This window comes from Gastrolobium bilobum, unplaced genomic scaffold (assembly GCF_033153095.1).
Source record: "Gastrolobium bilobum isolate Gb01-03AN ecotype WA unplaced genomic scaffold, APGP_CSIRO_Gbil_v1 utg31293, whole genome shotgun sequence".
NCBI classification, from domain to species: Eukaryota; Viridiplantae; Streptophyta; class Magnoliopsida; order Fabales; family Fabaceae; genus Gastrolobium; species Gastrolobium bilobum.
In genome coordinates this window covers 26,404-50,773 of record NW_026898818.1, presented here as the reverse complement: position 1 = coordinate 50,773, position 24,370 = coordinate 26,404, and the positions used below count along the sequence as shown (strand labels likewise).

The 24,370-nt window shown below is 33.9% G+C and overlaps 2 protein-coding genes across 2 annotated transcripts; one reads left to right on the top strand and one right to left on the bottom strand.

The window, feature by feature from the left end:
* Window positions 1-1,117: 1,117 nt before the first annotated feature.
* On the bottom strand, window positions 1,118-5,652 carry LOC133284359 (uncharacterized). The gene is made up of 5 exons (XM_061481361.1): window positions 3,023-5,652; window positions 2,843-2,948; window positions 2,088-2,747; window positions 1,390-1,461; window positions 1,118-1,165 (listed from the first exon to the last, which is right to left on the bottom strand). The coding sequence occupies exons 1-5, from the start codon at window positions 5,650-5,652 to the stop codon at window positions 1,118-1,120; spliced, it is 3,516 nt and encodes a 1,171-aa protein (XP_061337345.1).
* A 5,311-nt stretch (window positions 5,653-10,963) lies between these two features.
* On the top strand, window positions 10,964-15,776 carry LOC133284358 (agamous-like MADS-box protein AP1). The gene is made up of 8 exons (XM_061481359.1): window positions 10,964-11,176; window positions 13,303-13,381; window positions 13,732-13,796; window positions 13,889-13,988; window positions 14,378-14,419; window positions 14,571-14,612; window positions 15,463-15,572; window positions 15,683-15,776. Exons 1-8 carry the CDS (start codon window positions 10,992-10,994, stop codon window positions 15,774-15,776), a joined length of 717 nt encoding a protein of 238 aa, XP_061337343.1. The 5' UTR covers window positions 10,964-10,991.
* Window positions 15,777-24,370: the final 8,594 nt, after the last annotated feature.

Below are 24,370 nucleotides of genomic sequence, written 5' to 3'. Positions count from 1 at the left end.
ATTATTATTAGTTAATGAGATAGCTTGTAAAATAGAATAACAACTATAGCAAGAACAAGAGCTCCAATCACAGATGCAACGATCCATTTGTTTCTAGTTATTCTTCGTGACATGCTCGTTACAACCTTCTTACTCTTGTCGATAGCATCATCTACCCCATGAAGCTGCAAGTCATAGAAAAAATGACCATCAACCAACAATCACCACCGCTTCTACATCACACTTGCAATCTTATTCTCCGAGGAAACGTATCATGATTGATTTTAATACTTTTCCTTAGAGAATAAAATCATCTCATGATTCTTTACTAGTAAATTAAAAGAGGACCAAAACTATCTAAAATTGACATAAAAAGAACACCATTGAAAAAAATAGCATTCACATATAAACATACCTTCTTATGGGAGTTCAGAAGAGTCTCACGCTGCTGGTGTAAATCTTGAAGTATTGAGACACCAATTTCTTCAGTTTCCAGCATTCACATATAAACAATAATAATCGCAACTCAGGCTGCACAACGGATGCAAAACACAAACATCTTACAATAAATACACCTGCAATAACATAGCCTCTATATGAATTGGTTGCAGTTGCTGATATCGAACCCACATTCAGTCACAAATATTTCTTGAATATTTAATGGTCTCTAGGAATTAGAACCATATATTCTACAACGGAATTCAGAATTTAAAAAGGCTAAAGATATCAACACTAAATACCCTAATATGATGTACAAAAAAGAGAGTAATAGAACTGTGAAAAAACAGTAAAAAATTAATGATGAATATTAGTGTGGTAACTAAAATAACATTCAGATTCAGTCAATTAAAAGATCATTTTCTGAAAAGCCTTAATGGTAGTTACTTGGTTAACAGTGATCCCAAAAAGGAGATACAGAAGTGAATAAATAGTATTTGATATTATCACTAGCAAACAAAAAGGAAAATAATAAGAACTAGAAACAGAACTTCCAATTAATAACAGTGATCACAATTCCAAGTTTATTAATAACTGAAAGATGCTTTTTTCCAATTCTTCTTGTTCGGAGCCATCCTTTTATAACTTTACCAACAACCTATATAATTAGACTCTGATCCTGCAAAATATTAATCAAACATCACTCAGAAATCCCATTTGAATCATGGCTATCTCTTTCACTTCCAACCTGCAATCAAATTACACCCTGAAAAAGAAACTATGACATAGTCCCCTGAAATCATAGAATGATTTTTGTATTCTTTTTTATGTGCCTTTCTTTTAATTAGAAAATATCAGACAATGGATAAGAGTATGTAGAATATACAAATAAAGCAGTTAAAATAATGCTGAAAAACAAGGTATATTATACATAATAATTCCAAAATAGCAATAATAGATAAACCAATTTACCTTGATGGCAAGAAGTCCTAGTGCGAGAGCGCTCCCTTTCTCAATCTTGTGCTGAAATTTAACCTGGTTAATCTGAAAAACAAAACCAAGAGAAAATAAAGCAGTTAAAATTACATATGCGTGCATCTGAATCCCAAAAAATCTAGGATCGGCTAACAGATCCTAAACATAGTTTAAAAATTTGTGATGGTCCGACAGCTTCCACCAAAGGACTTGTTGGTTGCAGAAACACATCTATGTGCTGAATGTTTTAATTCGTTGCCTAAATTGGATGGACTTAGTGTCAAAATATGAGAACTATGTGTTGCTCCACTTTCAGTATTAATCCCTACAAAAACAATTAAGGATATTGCCTGGTGTAGATTGAGGCCTGATAACGAATCGTGGTTTCCGAAGCATTCCTATAAATCCAAATACTCAATGACAATAAGTAAAAATGAAAAAAAAACAACTAATCAATTGAATAACATAATGTATTCATAAAACATTGTTGATAACTTACAAAAAGATAGCAATATTATGCATGAAACCATAAATAAATATGAAACACAAAAATCACATCAATCAACAATTTATCAAATGTGAGATCAAATAGCATGATTCTATTACATTTGGTTTCAAAATACAAATTATCTAATTTAGCTTGCATTGGTCATGTCGTTCAGTATAACACTTTAATCATTGGCATGTTCATTAACGGTCAAGGTGGGATTGTCATCATCCACATTAGGTCTTGTTAAAAGAATATGCATAGCATCATCAAACAAAATTTGTTCCAAGTTTTGGGATGGATATAACTCAATGGATGGCATAATGTCTTCTTCATCTTCACCCATGTCGTACAAATCTCTTGGTTTCAAATGAATAGGTATGCTCCAACCTTTTTCTTTCTCATCGTCCACAAAATAAACCATTTGAGCTTCAGATGCTTTGATGTATGGCTCATCATCTTCATGTTCACCTGTATGTATTAGTCTGGTGAAATTAATTGAAGTAAATCCCAGATTATCTTTTTTGATGCCTCTAGGATTAGTGGTATTAGCCCATTGACACTTGAACAAAGTAACTGTGAATAAGCAATTATAATTGATCTCTATAATGTCCATCAGTTTCCCATAGTATAAGACATCTCCAAACCTCATTTGACTATCACTATTACTTGAATAACTTCTAGTTCCAAATGTACCAAATACCCCACTATTTTGTGTTTTCAAGCCCCGATCTCGTGTCAAGGTTCGAAATCTGCACCCATTTACATTGTATGCATTGAACCTTCTAGCTTGGCTAATTGGACCTTGACCAAGAAAAAGCATAATATCTTTATCTGATTCACTCAGTAGGTCAATATCTTTAACAATCTACATATGAAAAAATTTAACATTGGGTAATTATCACAACATAGACTTTAGTTAATATATGCATTATTCACGGACATAGTGAGAAAGGTACTCACCCGTTTAGAGAACCATTCAACAAACTCTCTATGAACCTTCTTATCAATATGAGCAGGATTTCGTGTACGAGGTCTGAGCTGCCTCCGCACCTCAGTTCGAAATTCCCTACACAAGATTAAGAATATATTAATCCATAGCTTCGAAGTAATTGCAATGATTGAAGTGTGATAATTACTTACTGGAGATAGGGATCAACTGCCGGACAATTAATTAGGACATGTCTATGTGCTTGCAGCATTTCCATTGGTGTGAGGTTGAAATATGAAGCACCGCCAATCGGCTTCCCTACTTGGGGAAACAATTCATGTACTCGTGTTTTTGGCAATTCTTGATTTGGGGCATCATCGACACGATCTGGACGATTAAATCTAGTCTCAATATCATCTAGATACCTTGAACAAAATGTGAGAATCTCTTGCATTAAGTAACCTTCTGCTATAGACCCTTCCGGTCTTGCCTTGTTCTTTACATAGGACTTTAATTGTCCTAAGTACCGCTCTATTGGATACATCCATCGATAATGGACAGGGCCTCCATGCTTAGCTTCATCAACAAGGTGAACAACTAAGTGAACCATTACTGTGAAGAATGAAGGGGGAAATAACATCTCCATATGGCATAAAGTGAGAACAATCTCATTTTGGAGTCTTTCTAAAGTTGTGATACTTAACACCTTACTACAAATTTGTTTAAAGAATGAGCACAATTCAATTAAAATCCTTGATACTTGTTCAGGCAATGCAGTGCGCATGGCCAATGGTAGCAGTTGATGCATTAATATATGACAATCATGACTTTTTAGCATCCCATTCAATCGAAGAGGCTCCACATCAATGCAACGAGAAATGTTGCTTGCATAACCATCTGGCACGGTAACATTCTTTAATGTATTTAAAAATGCCTTCTTGCCTTCATTGGTCATTGTGTAGATTGCGGGAGGATATCTGCCGTTTCCATCTGGCCAAAGGTCAGGCTTACAATCCCATTCTTTAAGGTCTTTTCGAGCATGAATGTGATCTTTGGACTTTGCACTATCATTTAGCAAGGTATATATAATGTTGTCACACACATTCTTTTCAATATGCATGACATCAAGATTATGACGCAACAAGTTGTGCTCCCAATATGGAAGCTCAAAAAAAATGCTTTTTTTTCTCCATTGTTGAGTGCTGACCTTTGTAACACGTCCACTACCACGTCTTTTTTTCCCCTTTCCTCCAATTTTCTGTTTTCGACCGAAGGTCACATGAACATTTTGAACTTGTTGAAGAATATCAGTACCAGTTAATACTTTAGGTGACTCACGGAGCTCTTGCTTCCCATTAAAGTGAGGCCTATTCAACCTAAACTTGTGTCTTTGATCAAGAAAACGTCGATGACCCATAAAACACCATTTCCGACTATGAGGAAGTCGACAAGGTATTGAGTCAAAGTTGCATGTTGGACAAGCTAATCCAGTGTAGGTGTTCCACCCAGATAAAGTTCCAAGGCCAGGAAAGTCACTAATAGTCCACATTAATGCCGCATGCAGTTTGAACATCTCTCGGGTAAATGAATCATATGCATCCACACCATTGTGCCACAATTCCTTCAACTCTTTCATTAAAGGTTGTAGATAAACATCAATGTCATTTCCAGGCATTCGTTTCCCAGGTATGATTGTTGACATAATAAAAGAAGTTGACTTCATGCACACCCAAGGAGGGGTGTTGTATGGAACCAATACAATTGGCCAGATGCTATAATTAGAACTCATGTTGCCAAATGGATTAAAACCATCAGTAGCTAATCCGAGACGTACATTGCGTGGGTCTGATGCAAATTCAGTGTTGATTAAATCAAACCTCTTCCATGCTTCAGAATCCCTAGGATGCCTCATAATGCCATCATTGTTATCATCCATGGCGTGCCATCTCATATCTTTAGCAGTCTTGGACGATAAAAACAACCTCTGCAATCGTGGCTTCAATGGAAAGTAACGAACAACTTTTGCAGGAACGTTATTCTTACTCTTCTTACCATCAGATTGTAAATCTTGACCACCCGTAGCCTTTGGTTTCCATCTGGACAACTTGCAAACTTTGCAACTTTGCATATCTACATCATCCACACCCCAATAAAGCATACAATTATTTGGACAAGCATGTATCTTTTCATAATCCAAACCCAACTTTGAAATAGTTTTCTTTGCCTCATAGAATGAAGTTGGCAAATTGGCATTTTCAAATGCATCTTGTAGTAGCTCCAATATCATTGTAACAGCCTTGTCAGTCATCCCACAATAGCATTTGATGTGATATAACTTCAGCATAAAAGAGAGTTTTGAGTATTTCTTACATCCTTCATACAGAGGTTGTTCTCCATCTTTTGCTAATTCAAAGAAATCTTTATCTTCATTTGATGTGGTTCCATCATCAAGGGCAATGTCTTCATCTATGTCAAAGTCATGCTCATTCTCACGGAGGATATCAACTCCAAATGCATCATTTATCATGTTTTGTATTGGATCTTCATCAACCAAGTTGTTTTGTTCTACATTTGGTAAATGTGTGGCATTGACATTACTATTTTCCTCCATCCTTGACTCACCATGGTAGAACCAAAAAGTGTATCCTCTAGGGAATTGTTTGCAAATTAAATGATCATAGACAACATCTCTTGGCTGCCACTTTCTAAATCCACATACCGGACAAGGACATATTATTTCACCTTCAACACCACAATTTTCATATGCAAAGTTAATAAATCCCCGAACTCCCTCCTCATACATAGATGTATTTCGTGGCATTGTTATCCATGATTTGTCCATTGCTTTGTAATCTTTTATCTGCAAAAGACACTTTTCGCAAACATAGGTTAAATAACTCTGAAGAAACCATTAAGATTAGAAGTAAAGACATATCTGTATTCAAAATTATGTCCTACAATGAATAGACCTTCTTAATAATATCTTTATAGGTTTTCCATTTAAATTCCATTAGTGTTCATCATAATAGTTCATGTGACAACATCTCAGACAACATAAAGGCAGTAACTAGTTTAATATATTATTGTCACCAATTGAATTCAAACACTCATTCATAGCAGCATAATAGTTTGCATTCAATATGATTCACAATAATCATATACTAATAATCACATTCTAATTGGAATATCATATACATTCACTAGCAATCAAAGAGTTCAATCCTTCCTCACACAGAATCATTGACCAAGACCAAAAGCAAGGTTGATGGCACAAAAAAAAAGGCTTTAATCTTAGTAGTGCATTCAAGCGATTCTCAAGTAAGGGTGAGAACATATAACACCATCAATTAATAATATTAACAATTATGAGAAATAAATTAAATTAAATTAAACTAGTATAATGAACTTATAATGCATCATGTTCAGATCCATTAAGTTTACCTTTTTCTCACAGAGTAGTCATTGTCACAGGATTACTTAAAAAAAAAAGACAGGATGTTTTTGCTTGCTTAGTACTATAGGCTCCTGCATAGAATAAAGAAAAGATTATGGCAGAGAATATTATTGTATTCACTAAATAGTACCATAATTTACAGCTTTAAAAAAAATACCAGGACATAAATGTCTTATTGAATGGGTAAGAGCCATATAATTTTATTTCTATAACCTAGGCTGCTATAATCCACTAGGATTATATATAAGCAAAAAAAAATTTCATTTTTCTATAATAAATAGTCCTGTGATGAACAAGAATTTGTTTCATTGGTCCTTGCAAAATCACAGTAACACACACCTGTGTGTGACTGTTAGTGAATCAGGTCTTAAAATCGAACCAACTCATTTAAAATAAAAAAAATTGGAGTATAAAAATATAAATAAATTAATAAATTAATAAAATGAAAAATATTGTAACTAAATACTTAAAATGATACATATACGGCCATTTGTATGAGAAACTGCATGTAACTTCAATTCAAACAAACGAAGGATAAAATAAGTTTTATTTTGTTTTTTAAAGTAATCACTAATCCAGCTTGTCGTTGTTGTTAGTTTTAAAAATTAGAGCAAATGAATTATTTAATGAAACAGTAATAAATGCCATCATGCAATATGAGAGATATTTTCAATATTTGAGCAAAAAGAGTTTATACTTTACATGCTAAATTCATCATTAATTATGACAAAACAGTGAAGCTAGATTGGAAAGAGATGCCACGGAAATTATACTGTTTTATATGTGTACAGGAGATAAATTCAACATGAGAGACATTAAAGCCACAAAATTATGGTTGAACCAATATTATGAAGACTGCCTAGACCCATCATTAACTCAGTTGAAAAGGTTGATTTAAATTTATAAAAAAGTATGTAATAAATATATTAATAAATTATTAATATTATAATAAATTCAATGGCATAGTGGTTGTTGTCATTGAATTCCTCCAATGTATACTGTGTTCGAATCTTTCTAAGTGCCGTTGTTCATAAAAAACATCCACCATCATTGGAATTTATATTTTGCGACGGTTAGTAAACGCATTTACTTTGTCATTCTGAGTCGGTTTATAACCGTCGTCATTCTGAGTCGGTTTATAACCGTCGTTGAATAGCGATATTCTGCTTCATTTTGTAACCGCCTCTGAAATCAGCGTTTTCATTCTGAGTCGGTTACAACCGTCGTCATTCTGAGTCGGTTACAACCGTCGTCATTCGGAGTCGGTTACAACCGTCGTTGAATAGTGATATTCTGCGTCATTTTAATTACGGTTCATTAGGACGTCGTAGTAACCGTCGTTGTTATGTATTCAACGACGGTTGGCCCCTGACCGACGCCGATTATCTGTCGCAAAACACACATTTTCTTGTAGTGATATTTGATTGGTTATATGACTTATTATGGACTCTTATATGTATTAAATATAAATTATATTATATATATTAAAATTTTTATTTAATATCAAAACGTGTCCCAACGTGTCAAAATATGACATTTTTAGAATTAACGTGTCGGCATGTCTTGTCGTATCGTGTCTCGTGTCCCGTGTCCGTGCATCATAGCTTCCATGTGAGGGTTCGCGTCTCTTAACAAATTTACATACAGGCGATATTTTCAAAAAGAATAAGTAAATTCACTTGGTTAATAATGAATAGTTTCATAGTTGAAAAAAGTTAGCTTCCGCATTTATTGAGCTGCGCTATTACCATATGTATGTTTAATACACTGGGTGCGCACGAGATGTTACAAACCCTCACCAAATTTGGCTTCCTTATCTTGCATTTCGTCATTCATAGCCTCACCATCAATGTCTACCCCTTTTGGCTTCTTAACACTCCCTTCCAATAAATCCTCCTCCCCAGTCACCGGAGTTCTCCTCTCAGAATTCTTTTCTCTCTGAACCTCCGTCTTTTTTAATTAATTCAAACTATTGCCTCACTATTATAAAAAATACACCTCTAACTATATGAATGTGTAACAGTTTATAATAATACGTAACTCATTGAGTTTATATTTCATAAATTTAAAAATGATAAAGTAAAAATGACATAAATTCTTTTAAACAGAATAAAAATATTATATTATAGTATTGCGATTAATATACTTCTGATTAAATCATTATTAATATTTAAAACTTAACCTTTTTCTCCTAGTTTTTTTATTATTATGAATTGATAAATTTGACAGGTAAATTAATTGTAAGAAAAAAAAAACTTAATTGATTAACCAAATTCAATCTAAAATTCTCATTTATGGAGTATAGGTCAATTTTTTTATTCTAAATATTATGAAAGTAAAACTACCGTATTTCACCAACCTTTGGACTCTTCCTCTTAATGTTATCCTTATTTATTAATTAAATCAATAAATAATTGATTTATTTCAATTAAAAATTCATTAAAAAAACTCATTTCAGGATTTTAAATTTTCAATAAATGATAAATAATGATTTCGGAGAATATGATTGATAGAGGTAATGGGAGAAAACAATGTTTAAGTACTTATCAAAAATAAATAAATAAACCCTAGAAAGAAGACCACGAAATAGGTAAAAACCGAGAACAAGAAACATCACATAGAAATTGGAGAAAACCCCAAAAAGAAGTACTCGCGTCGATCCATACATGCATGTAAACCCACATTTGTGCTAAAATATTTGTTTTCACAAAAATTTATAATGTATGGGTAGACTTCTCAAAATTATTTTTATAGTGATCAGCAATATTGATTTTAAGGAAGTAATTTTTTTAAAAATAAATTCGTTAAATAAGATTGATTCAAATCAAATAAAAAATTAAAATATGTTTCTATTTATATTTTAAAAGTGGTTTTACTTTACGGGTTTGTTTTTTCTGATGTTACTTTAGATAACTTTATCTAATGTTCATCAAAACGACGTCGTTTTGGGACGGAAATCATGATATATTTGTAATTTTAATTTATTTCAGGGTTATAATAGTCTTTAGCACTCTAATTTTTTAATTTTTTAATCCCAAAACGACTTCGTTTCGATGAACATTAGATAAAGGTATCTAAAGTAACATCGGAAACTTTTTTCCCTTTACTTTATTATCCGAACAAATTGATTCTTCTAAGTTTAGTAATTAATTAGTAATTCACAATATTGTTTCTAAAATTATTAATTAATTAGTAATTCACAATAAATTATAATCATTGATCGACGGAAATCAATGATTATGATCTAAAATGACACAAAGTTATATCGTTTAAAAGGATAAATATTTTTCCTTTTAAAATATCATTTTGAAACACAAAATTTATAGAATCAGGATCGTTTTACACCGTGTAAGAATAATAAGTCTTACATCATATCTCAATCGTTGATTCTCGTGCATCCAACGATCATAATTTAGGAAGTGATATTAATTAATTAATATTAATTCAAAAAAAAGTTTTTTGAATTTCAAAAAAATAAATAAATATTTAATAAGGCCTATTTTGTAAAACAAGTTTTAAAAATTGTGATTTTTTTTAGAATCAAATTTAAAAAATATATTTAAGTTGTTTGTTTTGTGTTTTGACTTTTAATTTTAAAAACAAGAAAAAATAAAATAAAAAACACCTATTTCACTAATTATTTTACAAAACAATTTTAAGAAAAAAAAATCATACCATAATGAAACATGCGTAAAAGTTTTCTCTAGTCAAAAGAGATAAGTTATATTTGGTAAGTTCAAAATAATGTCATTTTGAATCGAAAATTAAGATATTTTTGTAATTCTATTATATTGCAGGGTTATAGTAGTCTTTATCATTATAATTTTTTAATCTTATAGCTTAAAACGACGTCGTTTTGAGCTAATTGAAGATAATTTTATCTCTAAATAATGGACAAATACTTTTCCCAATAAACATACCCATATTTCTCAAAATTCAACACAAATGTACTCGAAGTAGTTCACCGCGTACATTCAATGAACTCGATCAATACATGGAGAAAGAGGTAATGGAAAGTCAAGGAGAAAGAAAAGTAAAAAATGGTCAAGGAAAGAAGGTTAAACCTAAACAAAACCATTTAAATATTTCATGGATGAATGGAAGAACCAGAGATCAATACTCGTGGGTCGTGGCGCCGTCAATGAAAGGATGCACGTAATGTTCTGATCCGTACGACATTGACACTGTTTAGACCATCAGACACTTAAAGTTCAAACCACTGATCGAGGAGAGAGAGATAGAGAGAGGAATCCAAAAGCAAAAACAAAATTTTCAAAAAGCAAATAGAGATATATCATTGTGTGGCTCTTAGTTACCACAGACAGCAACATGGGAACTAACCAACCAATCCTAGCTCGACAACACAACATAACAAAACTGCTCTTGCTTTTCCCAAACCAGAAACCAAAACCACTTGTCGCCAAACCCCAATCTGAATTATAATAATAGAGCAAATAGATAGATAATAGCACTCTCACACTCACTGCGGTTTCTCCATCACACTCCTCCATACTTGTCCAGAAGAAGAAAGGCCCATAAATTAACATTCTCTCTCTCTCTCGCTTCGCTATAATAGAAAGCCTTTTAAGCATATTTCTGGTGTTTGTTCCCTTTTCCTTGTTTGGGTTTTTCTTGGGGAAAAAAGGGAAAGAGGGAAGAAGTTATTAGGTAAGCACCTAGGTATAACATAATAAAAGGGAAAAAAAGAAGAGAAAAAACACACTAACATGGGAAGGGGTAGGGTTCAGCTGAAGAGGATAGAGAACAAGATCAATCGCCAGGTAACTTTCTCTAAAAGGAGAGCTGGCTTGCTCAAGAAAGCACATGAGATCTCAGTGCTTTGTGATGCTGAGGTCGCTTTGATTGTCTTCTCCCACAAAGGAAAGCTCTTTGAATATGCCACTGATTCTTGGTAATATTTTATACTATACTACACTATATATACATATATCATTATTAATTCATAGATCTATATGTCACTGATTGTTTGTAAATATTTTATATTATATTATTACTAGATATGTGCATATCATAGATCCCTCTCTCACACACTATATGTTTAGTGTGTGTGTGTGTAAAGTGCAGGCAATCTATACATGTAACTTACTTATTTTTTCCATTGAGAATTTTTTAGCCTATTAGCCTTTGTTTTTTTTTTATTTCCTTTTTTTGCTTTTGCTTTTTTACTTGAGAAGGGTTTTGGTTTTGGTTTTGGGTTGAAAAGCTAAAGGAGAAAATGATTTCTTCTATTTTTTGTTTTTTTTTCATCCACATCTTATTTTTGGTCAGATCAAAGAGATTTTATATTTTTATTATGTATAGTAATTGTGAATAAACATAAATATCTGATTTTTTTTTAAAAAAAAAAACAGAAGATAGAGAGAATGTATCCCTCCCCCATTTATATGGACATGAATGTTAATACTTCTCTAAGTGTGTGTGTGTTTCTTTTATAGATTTATGGGTGATAATGCATGTAAATGATTTAGTGTTCCTGCATTTTCTGTATGTTATTTGTTGGATGTGCATATTTTTCACTCATATCATAAACATGGAAAATCATCAACAAGATAAATGCTTTTTTCTTCTTCTTTTTTTGTATTTAGATAAATGCTTTTTTGGAACTTTATTGGTCTTCTTTTGATTCAAAGATTCTACCAATATTAGGTTAGAAATATATAGTGTAACCGCTCATCCTGTGAAAAACCCTTGTTTGATTTTCCTACATATTTTGGTTGAAATACCTTGAAGCGGTGTTCAATCTTCTGGAAACAGTGTCAAGAAGAGTGACAGTATTTGGTTACTTGTCAAGTTTACTTTCGAGCTCAAGTCATTTCAATGCAGGACCTAGAAGCTATATTTGCTGCCCCTGCTTTTAAAATTTTCTACTTTTTTTATTTACTTTTAAAGAAAAAGATGGTTCTCTTCCCCTCTTGCGCCATAATATGCTGCTTTAACCTCGTTGAACAACACGTATCTACATAGGTGTCATGTTTATTTTGAAGCTCAAGTCCTTTCAGATATCACAGCATGGAAGCAAGAATGTTGCATGCTTTTCTGTTTTAATCAGGCTTAGTTGTTAGTTCTATTCCCGTCTCAGCTGATGGGTGCAATTTCCTAGACGAACCGTGTCAACTATGAATTAAAGAAATTAACTTTTAATTTCTTACAATTTGATTGGATGGTACGAGAACTTTATATCACTTTGGTTACCAGCTTGCAGTGAAATGTAACATTAAATTAACAAATGTTTTTTAGTTATATGTTTTTTTTTTTTTTTTTTTACATTAAATTGTAAGGTATATTCGTTCCGATATTTTTTTATATTGAACAATGTTAAATAACATGAATTTTTGCTTAAAGAAGAAAACAAATAGAAAACAAATGTGTCATTCATGTTTAAGAAACAATATTTGTTTGATTATTGCATATAATATTTTAATCTGCTTGTTTTAATTATGCTATTTTTAACTTCTATGCAGAGGCTCCTTATTTTTTTTTGGTTGGTTGTTTTTAGATGTTTAAATTTATGACTTGAAAGGGACATTGTAAAAACATAGGGAGAATATTTGAAAATTTGAGAAGTTGCATGCAATTACTAATAAATGAGAGCTTGAGTATTCTTCAAATAAATGCATTAACACAATTTTACGAGAAAGGTTTTACAGTAAGAATTTACAATACATAGCAAACAAGATATAAAACTATCGCTAGCCTACAATCAACATCAGGCTAGAGAGAAACCAATTATAACAAGCTATATTCTGATAAGCTTTGTTTAATGGTTTATTCAAGCATGTTATTATTTATTTTGTCTTTAGTAGCTTGGATATATTGAGTGAGTACAAGAGAGGTGAGAGTAGCTAATCTTGACCATTCATATAAGATTGAATGGATAAGATTTCTCAAATAAATATTCTCATCTCATTGTCTTAAAGGACTTTGCAGTAATCCTAAGGGTATGATTGTTATGAGTAATTGTTGAGAGAATTAATTGTTTAATTGTTTTTTTTTTAAAACAAAATATTTATTTAACAGCATGGAGAAGATACTGGAACGCTATGAAAGGTATGCCTATGCAGAGAGACAGCTAGTTGCAAACGATTCCGAGTCACAGGTTTGTCATTTGATCCATAATATATTAGGCCAAATACATACATATCAGCCATGAGTACTTGGCCTGAATGTTAATTCTTACATCCCTAGGTTTGAGACTCGGATACCCTTAATGAAAAATTAAAAAAGAAAAAGAAAAATGAATCAAATAAAATTCGTACCGTTTTCCATTTACTATTTACATTACTGTTTAAATATAGAATCTGTTTGGATATGCATATACAATAAAATGCATCCTGCATATGGATTGAAATGATGCAAAGTGATGTAAACAGAACTCATATATATGTAAATATTCATTTCCCTATCCATATTATGGAACTGAGCAGCTAGCTTTGTGATTTTGTGCAGGGAAATTGGACCATTGAGTATTCTAGACTCAAAGCAAAGATTGACCTTTTGCAGAGAAACCATAGGTATATTTTATACTTACTGTGTAATTTGTTGGATTTGAACAATCACTAGCCTCACTGAATTATTATAACACGGAAGCCTTTATTTTATGCAGGCATTATATGGGAGAAGATTTAGGTTCAATGAGCCTCAAAGAGCTTCAGAGTCTGGAGCAGCAGTTAGATACAGCTCTCAAACACATTCGTACACGCAGAGTACATATAACAAACAACTCACTATAAAGACTATGAGCCTGTTTAATTAATACTATTTTCAAAAACAATTTTTTAAGATTCAGAATAAGAAAAAAAAAAAAACCTGTTTGATAACTTTTTTTAGCTTTTAGAATTAAATGTAGAGAATATATTTCGGTTGTTTTATTTTGTGTTTTGACTTTTAATTTTTAAAACAAAAAATATATAGAAAACACTCATTTCATTGACTATTCAACGAAACAGTTTTAAAAAATATATATATATATATATATATATATATATATATATATATATATATAACACAACCAAACAGCCCTATATAATTCTGTTATGTTATTTATATGGTTCTTTATGATATTGATCATCGATATATATTACGTTTTTAACAGAACCAACTCATGTACGAGTCCATTTCGGAGCTTCAGAAAAAGGTACATTCTCCAATCTTATAACAACTTTATGTAGGTTTATGTCCTGAAAGGTTAGAACGGTAACACTAACTAAGGAGTATAAGTGAACAAACTTGATCATGTGCCACTCAAGATAATCAAACTGATATGTGATCTCCTTGTTCAATGACAGGAGAAAGTGATACAGGAGCAGAATAACATGCTTGCAAAGAAGGTGATTGAGATCTGCCTTAACTTTAACTTTTTGGGGCATAAATTTTAAACTTAATTTCACCACTGTTTAATGCTGCGTAGTCTAGATCATTGTTTCTTGGTGTTATAACATTACAATATAAAGCTATTTTAAACAAATAACTATTAGTTTAAGTCATAAGGAACTTGTTTAGGCTAACCAAAATTGTCAACAGGAATGGAAAAGAATGGTATTGAGAGAGTCACCATTTTGAATTTGAATATTTTGATGAACCGGAAACAGAAATGAAATAAAATAAAACTATTTTTATGATTCTTATAAATATGTTTCCAACTCCTCCTTCCTGCTTGTTATATTTATATTGTGACCTAATCCACTTAATTGTTGAGTGATAATAACATTATCAATATCGATGATACGCGCAGGGTTTCTAATTACATATAGTAACCAAACGATCAAATCAAGAACTTTAATTAATTAGTTTGTGTTTGATAAAAACCATGAACCATATTTAATCGATTTAATTACCTAGATATATTTTACGTTATATAGTTACATTTTATTTCCTTTTTTATTTTGCAAATTACATATAACTTGCTATTTAGAACATAATAGTTGATGATGTTAAAGTCCATATATTTGATTATGAAATAAATGAAAACTTTAGATTAATCACCACCTTGCTAATGTTAACCATGAGGAGGTAGTGATTATTGTCTCTCTAATCTAAAGAAATGGGAGGTCAACGTATGTGGTCTAGCCATATTTCATGGAAAATTTTGCATTCTTGATTTATATGTATTTAACACTTATTTCCCAAAAAAAATAAAAAATGTATTCAACACTAACATATTTTGAGATTTGAAATCAGATCAAGGAGAAAGAAAAGGTTGCAGTGCAGCAGGCACAATGGGATCATCCAAACCACGGAGTTAATGCATCTTTCTTACTACCACAGCCACTTCCGACTTTGAACATGGGGTGATCTTTCTATAACATGATATTATAAGCCACATCTTCGTTAGTTCATGCTTTAGCTAGCAGATTCTTCTTCTTTTTTAGTAACTGCCAGTTCAATATTGCTTTTGTAGTGGCAATTACCGTGAGGAAGCAGCTGAAGTAGGGAGGAATGAGCTTGACCTGACCCTGGAACCACAATATTCCTGCCACCTTGGATGCTTTTGAAAACTTATTTTCTTGGAGGTGAATGATATTATATAATTATATATGGTGAGGTTTATGACATTCTATGACTCTATCTTAAGTGGTTTTCCCTACTTTGAAGACGTTAATAGTGTGTTGTTACTTTATAACTTGATTATAAGGCTAGGCTTTCTTAAGTCGAAGCTTTGCTATATATAATTAAGTTGCTGAAAGACAACTCATGTAATGAAATTCGAGCAAATTAAGCGTTGACTTTAATGATTTGATGTCTTAGCTTGCTAGTACCAGTATATACAATTTCTTTTTTAAAAAATGACATGTTTTTTACGCCACTAAAATTGACCTTTGGATTTGTGCAATTACATATATAGACACCCTTTATGTATATTTTCCTCTTTAAATTCTTTAAAGCATTACTCTTTCCTTTATTTTGCCTACTAATATTTGTATACGTTTTGCATACTTAGAAGTAACTTATAAACCTGGCTTGTGACATTTGTTTTTTTAGTTGAAATCATATATAATATGGATCACGCAACTCAACTTCGTACATACACAAATTCACTTGCAAAATAAAAGAATATTAAAATGAAATATCTAAGTAAAATAAGAAACAATTACCACTGTCTGTTACCCTGTTTCTGCCTATTTAGTAGGTAACAGTACTCTCAAGTCAAAGCATGTTGTAATGCTGTCTGTAGCGTGTCAATCTATTGTTAAGTCAAGACTATAATTTGTTTTCTATATTTAATTGGCCTCAGATGATTTTTTATGTACGTGTCCATCTCCTATTAATTGAAACTGTACTATAGGATGCTGTCTATCCGTAAGGGGTGAGTCAGAAGGACAGACCTATGGATTAGACACTGGGAAAATGCGTATATAGCTTAAAAAAAGACCACGAAGACAGTTAATTATGTCCCCTTTCAGTAAACAACTCCTTTAACGTACTGTCTAATACACTTTTAGCATAGTGTATTTGATTTAACCAGTATTAAAGTCATTATATTTCTTCGAAATCTTCAAATCAACCTTTGACATAACATGAAAAATATTCTTCTTGATTGAAGTAATTTTATATACTTTTAAAGTTTATTGATTCTGTCTAATAATTTTATGAGGAAAAAGTCTTATTAGTGAACGGTGATTTAACTATTGCAATTGATTTCCTAATCTTATAAGAAACCTCGGTCAATTTTATTTTTTATTTTAAGATATTTCAATTGGTTTATCGCTTTTCGACTAGTCCAATTGTAAATGAATTCTGGAATTAAGACTTTAAACTCTTCCAAAAAACGGTACTGAGGAGGATCGAAACATGCTTTTACCTCCACATGCTTATTTTCTTGCCGTCAACTAAGCTACTATCATTCGATACTTTTGACTTTTATAACACTAAACTCTGTCACTCGAAATTCAAATAGGCTTTTAAAAACCCAAATAGTTAAAGAGAGAAGCTTATACCAAATGATGGTAGCTCAGTTGACGTATGGTAGCAGAGCATGTGGAGGTGAGAATATGTGCTCGATCCTTTCCAGTTCCATTTTTGAGAGGGGTTTAAAGCCTTAATTTGGACTCATCGCGAACTCCGGATTAGTTAATAGGAAATCTTTGAAATTACCAGGGAAATAATCTCCACAAAAAAAGAGAGAAGCTTGTATTAGTTAAAATGATTCTTTAATTATTTTCATTCTAATTTTTTTAAAAAGAGCTATGTAAGAACCCGCACTGTTAAATAAGGAATTTAACTGATTAATTATGTTAAATTAGGAAATGATTCCATATTTGACCCTAATATTTATTAAGAGGCTTTAATAATTATGATAAGTGATTAAGAATGCTGAAAGTCGCTTTTCGGAAGAAAAGTGCAGATACCGGTTATGCTAGTCGGTATAAATGAGTACCGAAAAAGTATCCCGAAAAATTATAATAAGTGCATGATAATTACTAGAATAATATATAGGATTTGTAAAACTAGTTTCAAATCCATATAATGAGAACTGGTTCCAGAAACTGTTACTGGCTATGAAAAGCGCGTACCGGAAATGTGCTCCGAAAAATATAATAAAAATATGATAATTCTTGTAAAATTGAGTAGGTTAAGAATCCAAAGTTTGGGATTAAAATGATAAGCGTAGCAATTAAAGTTAGTACTGTGTGTTTTAAGCTTAAGTGGCTATATATACCCTTATTAAGGGTACAAAACCCTAGAAAACTGACTCTATGCGTGGGTTCTTGTGGTGGCTGATCATTTTTGCTATGTGTTGGTGCTCTTTTCCCTTTGTGTGAGCCTTGTGACCTTCTATCTCCATGATACCTCTTCCTAAACACTTGGTCTTGAGGGTGTGAGTCTTGTGAGCAGAAAAGAGTCATCTTTCTGAGTTTATAAGCTGCTGTTTGTGAGGTTCTTGTTCTGAATTGGAGAGTTTGGAGGAGAGTCATCTTGTTCTTGGTGGTTTAAAGCTCCAAGTAGCTTCCTTGGTGAGGAAAGAACTCATCTTGTTGGTCCATTTTCGTGTACCTGTAGAAATAGTACTTGGAAGGGTTGTTGGTGAGCTCCTTGAGTCATTCTTGCTGAGTTTAAGCTTGTGGTATGATCATCACCTTTGAACTTGAGTTTTTATGCTTAAAAATGGAACCTTGATGCATGTAATGGTTAAAAGATGATAACTTAATGTTGGAAATGCTTAACACACTTAGAAATGCATGCTTAAGTGTCTAAAATCAGTAAAAACCCAACCTTTGAAGGATATCTTCGCGAAATGCAGAAACTGCATTCTGTCGCGAAATATCTGGATATTTTCCCGTGAAATATCCAGATATTGATATCCGGATATGGATATCCGGATATGGGGATCTGGATATCCGGATATTGATATCCGGATATTGCCAGAGAGATATCCGAATATTGGATATCCGGATATGTCCCGAGGAGTATCCGGATATTCTGGGATTTCGAAGAACAGTAGTTGTGTTGTGAGGACAGTAGGCTATTGGGGGTTTGTGGACCCTAGAGTGATGAAGTTGAACTTCTATAATTAATGAACTAAGTCAGAATCATGTGATTTAGGGCTTGTGGCTTTGTTGGAAGCCTTAAGACATAAATCGTTAAAGGAGAACGTAGTCTTTATGTTAATGCTTTTGAGCTATGTATGTTGATACTCTTGTTGGTCCAAATCAGATTGTGATCTGCTGTGTGTTGGACTTGAGCTGTGAGGACTCTAGGCATTGGATAGTGAGCTTGCAAGGTAAGCTTTCGTGTCCTCGGTTTAGCCATGTTGTGGTTCCACCATGTCCCATGGGGGTATGGTTATATGCATGCTGTGTTACATGCTTTTGATGTTTTGGAAATGCTATTGAGCTGTTATATGCTAGTGCCTTTATGATATGCATGTGGTGTTCCACCTATACGGTAAGCCTGAGTATGTGGTACATACAAGATGGTGAGGCTGTGGGTGAGGTGCAAGTGGTGTTCCTTGTACTACGTGTGGGTAATAGACGTATTCCTACATTTCTCTGGCCAGTAGAATAATGATAAACACACATGGCATGAATATCTGTTGCACTGCATAGTTTTGGAACTGATATTGATATAAATGCTTTTAGAACTTATATTGCACATGTAAGTGAGCTTGAGGTGGAAGATCCTTGAGGACCCCTTGTCTTACTGAGATTTCTAGTTTAGAGATCTCACCCCACGTTTGGGGAATGCTTATTTCAGGATCAGGTAATGTTGGGGTTGAGACCTCAGGCGGCAGGAGGCCGGAGCTGAGTTAGTATTGATGATATTATATGCTGACATGTTGGATGCTGGATATGCTTGCTGCTTTTCTGCTTTTAGCTTCATGTTAGGGTTTAGCTTCTTGTTGAGACTCTGTCGTCTATGTTGTTGATTTGGTGAGCATGGGGATTGTCCATGCCACGTAGACTTGTTATGTCTTGTTTTAAGTAGAGTTGTATTAATGTATCAAGATAATGTCTGGATTACGTGATGTAATGCCGTGACTTAGATACTTATTTATTTATATATTGAAGTATTTCAGTATATGTCTTATTGCAATTTACATCCAGGCGATATTTTATGAAATTGATTAAGTAATCGAGTTAGTAATTGATAATGACGTCATAATTGAACATAAAAAGAATATTTCGCATTTTTAATTAAGCGTAGCTTATTACGATGTAATGATAACACTACCGGATATATACGGGGTGTTACAAGCTAGGTATGTATTCCTTTCGATGTGTGGGGGGTTGTAACACCCCGTGTGCACTCGGTGTATTAAACATATAAATGGTAATAAGTGCAGCTCAATAAATGCGGAAGCTAAAATTTTCCAATTATAAACATTATCATATTGGCCAAGTGGATTTACTTATTCTTTTTCAAAAACTGCTTGTATGTAAATTGCAATAAATAAATACATTGAAAAACGTTATAGCATAAATAAGTATCAAGTCACGGAACTACAACACACGTAGACCGGACAATATCCTAATACTTGTAACACTCCGTGTGCACCTGGTGTAATAAACATACAAATGGTAATGGCACAGCTAATTAAATGCGGAAGCTAACTTTTTCTTTTCAATTATGATAACATCATTAATTACCAAGTTAATTACTTATTCTTTTTCAAAATCACAATACATTATACAACTCAAACCTAAATAGCATAACAGAAGTCAATGTGGCATGGACCTCATGCTCACCAAATCAAGCAACAAAGCCAAATGTAACACCCGGCCGCTTCAAGAATCAATGACTATCCCCACATACTAACACGAGACTTTTCAGTGTGCTTTTTCCTCACTCGCACACTTCCCGAAAAACTTCCCAGGAGGTCACCCATCTCAGAATTGCCCCAAGTCAAGCACGCTTAACTTTGAAGTTCTTCCGTTCTGGGCTACCGAAAAACAGATGCATCTTGTTAGCATAGGTAGTACCAATTAATTCTTATAAGCTATCCCAAACTGTGCAGTCTTATACCTGCATAGCCTTTGGAATCTGTAACGTCCGGCCGCTTCAAGAATCAATGACTATCCCCACATACTAACACGAGACTCTTCAGTGTGCTTTTTCCTCACTCGCACACTTCCCTAGTAACGCCCGACCACTTGCAAGCATCAACGACTATCCCAACATACTAACACGAGACTTTTCAGCGTGCTTTGTCCTCACTCGCCAACTTCCCGGGAAAACTTCCAACGAGGTCACCCATCCCTGAATTGCTTTAAGTCAAGCACGCTTAACTGTGGAGTTCTTTCGATCCGGGCTACCGAAAAGTAGATGCATCTTGTTAGTATAGGTAGTACCAATTAATTCTTATAAGCTATCCTCAGCTGTGCTGTCCTATACCAGCATGATCTCTGGAATCCCTCTCTTTCTGATGTTATTCGATTCATCATGTACCCTCGTTGTTGGAAGCATGCCAGGAGCCGCTCCTTATCTGTGCCCTTGCGCATCGGCGATCACTCCCCGCCCTCGTCAGCGCCCGGGATGTTACATGCCCACCAGCTTCTGCCTGGTTCATCCTCGAACCACACCGTACTGGAAGAGAGGCCCTGCTCTGATACCACTTATGTAACACCCCGTATATATCTGGTAATGTTATCATACTATCGTATTAAGCTGCGCTTAATTAAAAATGCGAAATATCTTTTTCTTTTCAATTATGATGTCATTAATCATTACCAACTAGATTACTTAACCATTTTCAAAACATCGCCTGTATGTACATTGCAATAAACAGCTAACTGAAATACCCCATTAATTAAATAACATAAGTATGAGTCTCTAGTCACGGAACTACAATACGTAGACCGGACCATCTAACAGTTTATACAACTCAACTTAAAAGTACTAACAACATGGTGGCATGGACAACTCCCATGCTCACCCCAAATAAGGCAACAAAGCCCACATAAGTCACAACTCAACAGCAACATAAAGATAAAGGCGGAAAACATAAACAACATCCAATCCAGCCATGCCAACATATAACATATAACAGCAATAATCATCAACTAATCTCTGGCCTCCTGCCGCCAGAGACATCAGTCCCTGTAACACCCCGTATATATCCGGTAATGTTATCATACTATCGTATTAAGCAGCGCTTAATTAAAAATACGGAATATCTTTTTCTTTTCAATTATGATGTCATTATCATTACCAACTTGCTTATTAATCAATTAATAAAACATCGCATGTATGTAATTGCAATAAAACAGCTAACTGAAATACCTCATAATCATAGATAATAAAAGTGTGGCTCTAGTCACGGAACTACAACAACGTAGAACGAACCATCTAACAGCTTATACAACTCCAAATCAAAAGCACTAACATAAAGTGTCATGAACAATCCCCATGCTCACTCAAATAAGGCTACACGCCCAACATCAGTCTCAACAACGACAACATAATCATAAATAGCGGAAAACATAAACAACATCCAAATCCAGTCATGGCAGCAATACAGCAATATCATCAACTAAGCTCTGCCCTCTTGCCGCCAGAGGCATCAGTCACCAAACTACCGGAACCTGAAATAAGCATTCCCCAAACGTGGGGTGAGATCTCTAAACAAGAAATCTCAGTAAGACAAGGGGTCCTCAAGGATCTTCCACCCCAAGCTCACTTACATGTGCAATATAAGTTTAAAAGAAGATATCATCATCAGTTCTAAAATAGTGCAATGCAGCAGATAATCATGTCATGTGTGTCAATTCTATTCTACTGGCCAGAGAAATGCAGGATTTATATACGTCTAATACGCACAAATAGTGCAAGACGCTACTTGCATCCACCCCGGATCACCGTCTTGTATGACGCTACATACTCAGGTTTACCGTCAAGATGGAACAACACATGCATATTAAAAGCCATTACATATAAAGCTCAACAACATTTCAAATATTCAAAGCATGTAACACAGCATGCATACAACCACACCCCCATGGGACATGGTGGAACCACAACATGGCTAAACCGAGGACACAAAAGCTTACCTTGCAAGCTAACTCCAAAAGCCAAGAGTCCACAGCTCAAAGTCCAAACACAGCAGATTCACAATCTGTTATGGACCAATACTATATCAAAAATAATGCACCACAAGCATATAACTTAAAGACAACGCATTTTCTTACGTTTTACGTCTTAAGGCTCCATACCAAGCCATAAGCCCTTAATCACTATGATTCTGACTTAGCTCATTAATTACAGAAGTTCAACTTCATCAATCTAGGGTCCACAAACCCCCAATAGTCTACTGTACACACAACACAGCTATTGTTCTACGAAATCCCAGAATATCCGGATATTCTTCGGGACCATATCCGGATATTTCATTGCACATATCCGGATATACAATATCCGGATATCCAGAATCCCATATTCGGATATCTAATATCCGGATGTCCAAATCCCATATCCGGATATCACATATCCGGATATTTCTCGGGCACATATCCGGATATTTCACGACAGAATGCAGAAACTGCATTTCGTGAAGATATCCTTCCAAGGTTGGGTTTTTACCGATTTTAAACACCTAAACATGCATTTCTAGGTGTGTTTGACCAACCCCAACATTAAGTTATCATCTTTTAACCTCTACATGCATCAAGGTTCCATTTTTAAGCTCAAAGACTCAAGATCAAAGGTGGTGAAGCTTACCAAGCTCAAACTCAGAAAAAAGGGTGCTCTTGGAGCTCACACAACAGCTCCAAGGTTCTGTCTCTCACTGTACACGAAAATAGTGCACAAATGTGGTTCTTTTACACCACAAGGAAGCTCCTTTGAGCTCCAAAATGCCACCACAATGGCTCAACACTCTCAACCCCCAAAGTCAGCAAACAAGGACCCTCCAACATAGGTAAAAACTCAGAATGATGTTCCCAACACACTCACCATAGTGTTTCCCACTCACTCAAGGTGTCTACAAGAAGAAAGTGTGAAGAAAATGGCTTCAAGCCTCAAGAAAGGAGAAGAGAAGCCTATGGAACAGTGTTTCAAGATTCTGGTCAGCCACTCTCACGCACAAAAACTGAGGTCCTAGGGTTATGTGCCAATCATAAGGCTATATATAGTGATTTAACAATCAAACACACAATATTAACTTTAATTGCTACGCTTAGCATTTTGATCCCAAACTTTGGAATCTGAAACTAAATATTTTTCCAAGAATTATCATATTTTTCTTATAATTTTCTGAGCACCTTTCCGGTACGCGCTTTTCAGAGCCAGTACCGGTTTCTAGCACCTGTTCTCATTATTTGGACCTGAAACTCGTTTTACAAGTCCTACATATCATTCTAGTAATTATCATGCACTTACATTAATTTTTCGGGATACTTTTTCGGTACGCATTTATACTGACTAGCAGAACCGGTATCTGCACTTTTCTTCCAAAAAACGACTTTCAGCATTATAACTCACTTACTATAATTATTAAAGCCTCATAATAATTATTAGGGTCAATTATGGAATCATTTCCTATTTTCTCATAATTTATTAATTAAATTCCTTAATTTACGGTGCGGGGTCTTACTTTCACCCCACCTTTTTAGGATTTTGACCTCAAAATCAGAAGCATACCTGGTCGAAACTC

Excerpts from the sequence above, each read along its gene's own strand:
- LOC133284359 (XM_061481361.1), bottom strand. The coding sequence starts at position 5,652 with ATGGACAAATCATGGATAACAATGCCACGAAATACATCTATGTATGAG. Across the intron at positions 2,748-2,842 it reads TTGAATGGTTCTCTAAACGG|ATTGTTAAAGATATTGACCT; the intron begins GTGAGTACCTTT and ends TTTCATATGTAG. Across the intron at positions 1,166-1,389 it reads TAGGACTTCTTGCCATCAAG|GTTGGAAGTGAAAGAGATAG; the intron begins GTAAATTGGTTT and ends ATTTGATTGCAG.
- LOC133284358 (XM_061481359.1), top strand. The coding sequence starts at position 10,992 with ATGGGAAGGGGTAGGGTTCAGCTGAAGAGGATAGAGAACAAGATCAAT. Across the intron at positions 13,797-13,888 it reads CTTTTGCAGAGAAACCATAG|GCATTATATGGGAGAAGATT; the intron begins GTATATTTTATA and ends TATTTTATGCAG. Across the intron at positions 14,420-14,570 it reads TTTCGGAGCTTCAGAAAAAG|GAGAAAGTGATACAGGAGCA; the intron begins GTACATTCTCCA and ends GTTCAATGACAG.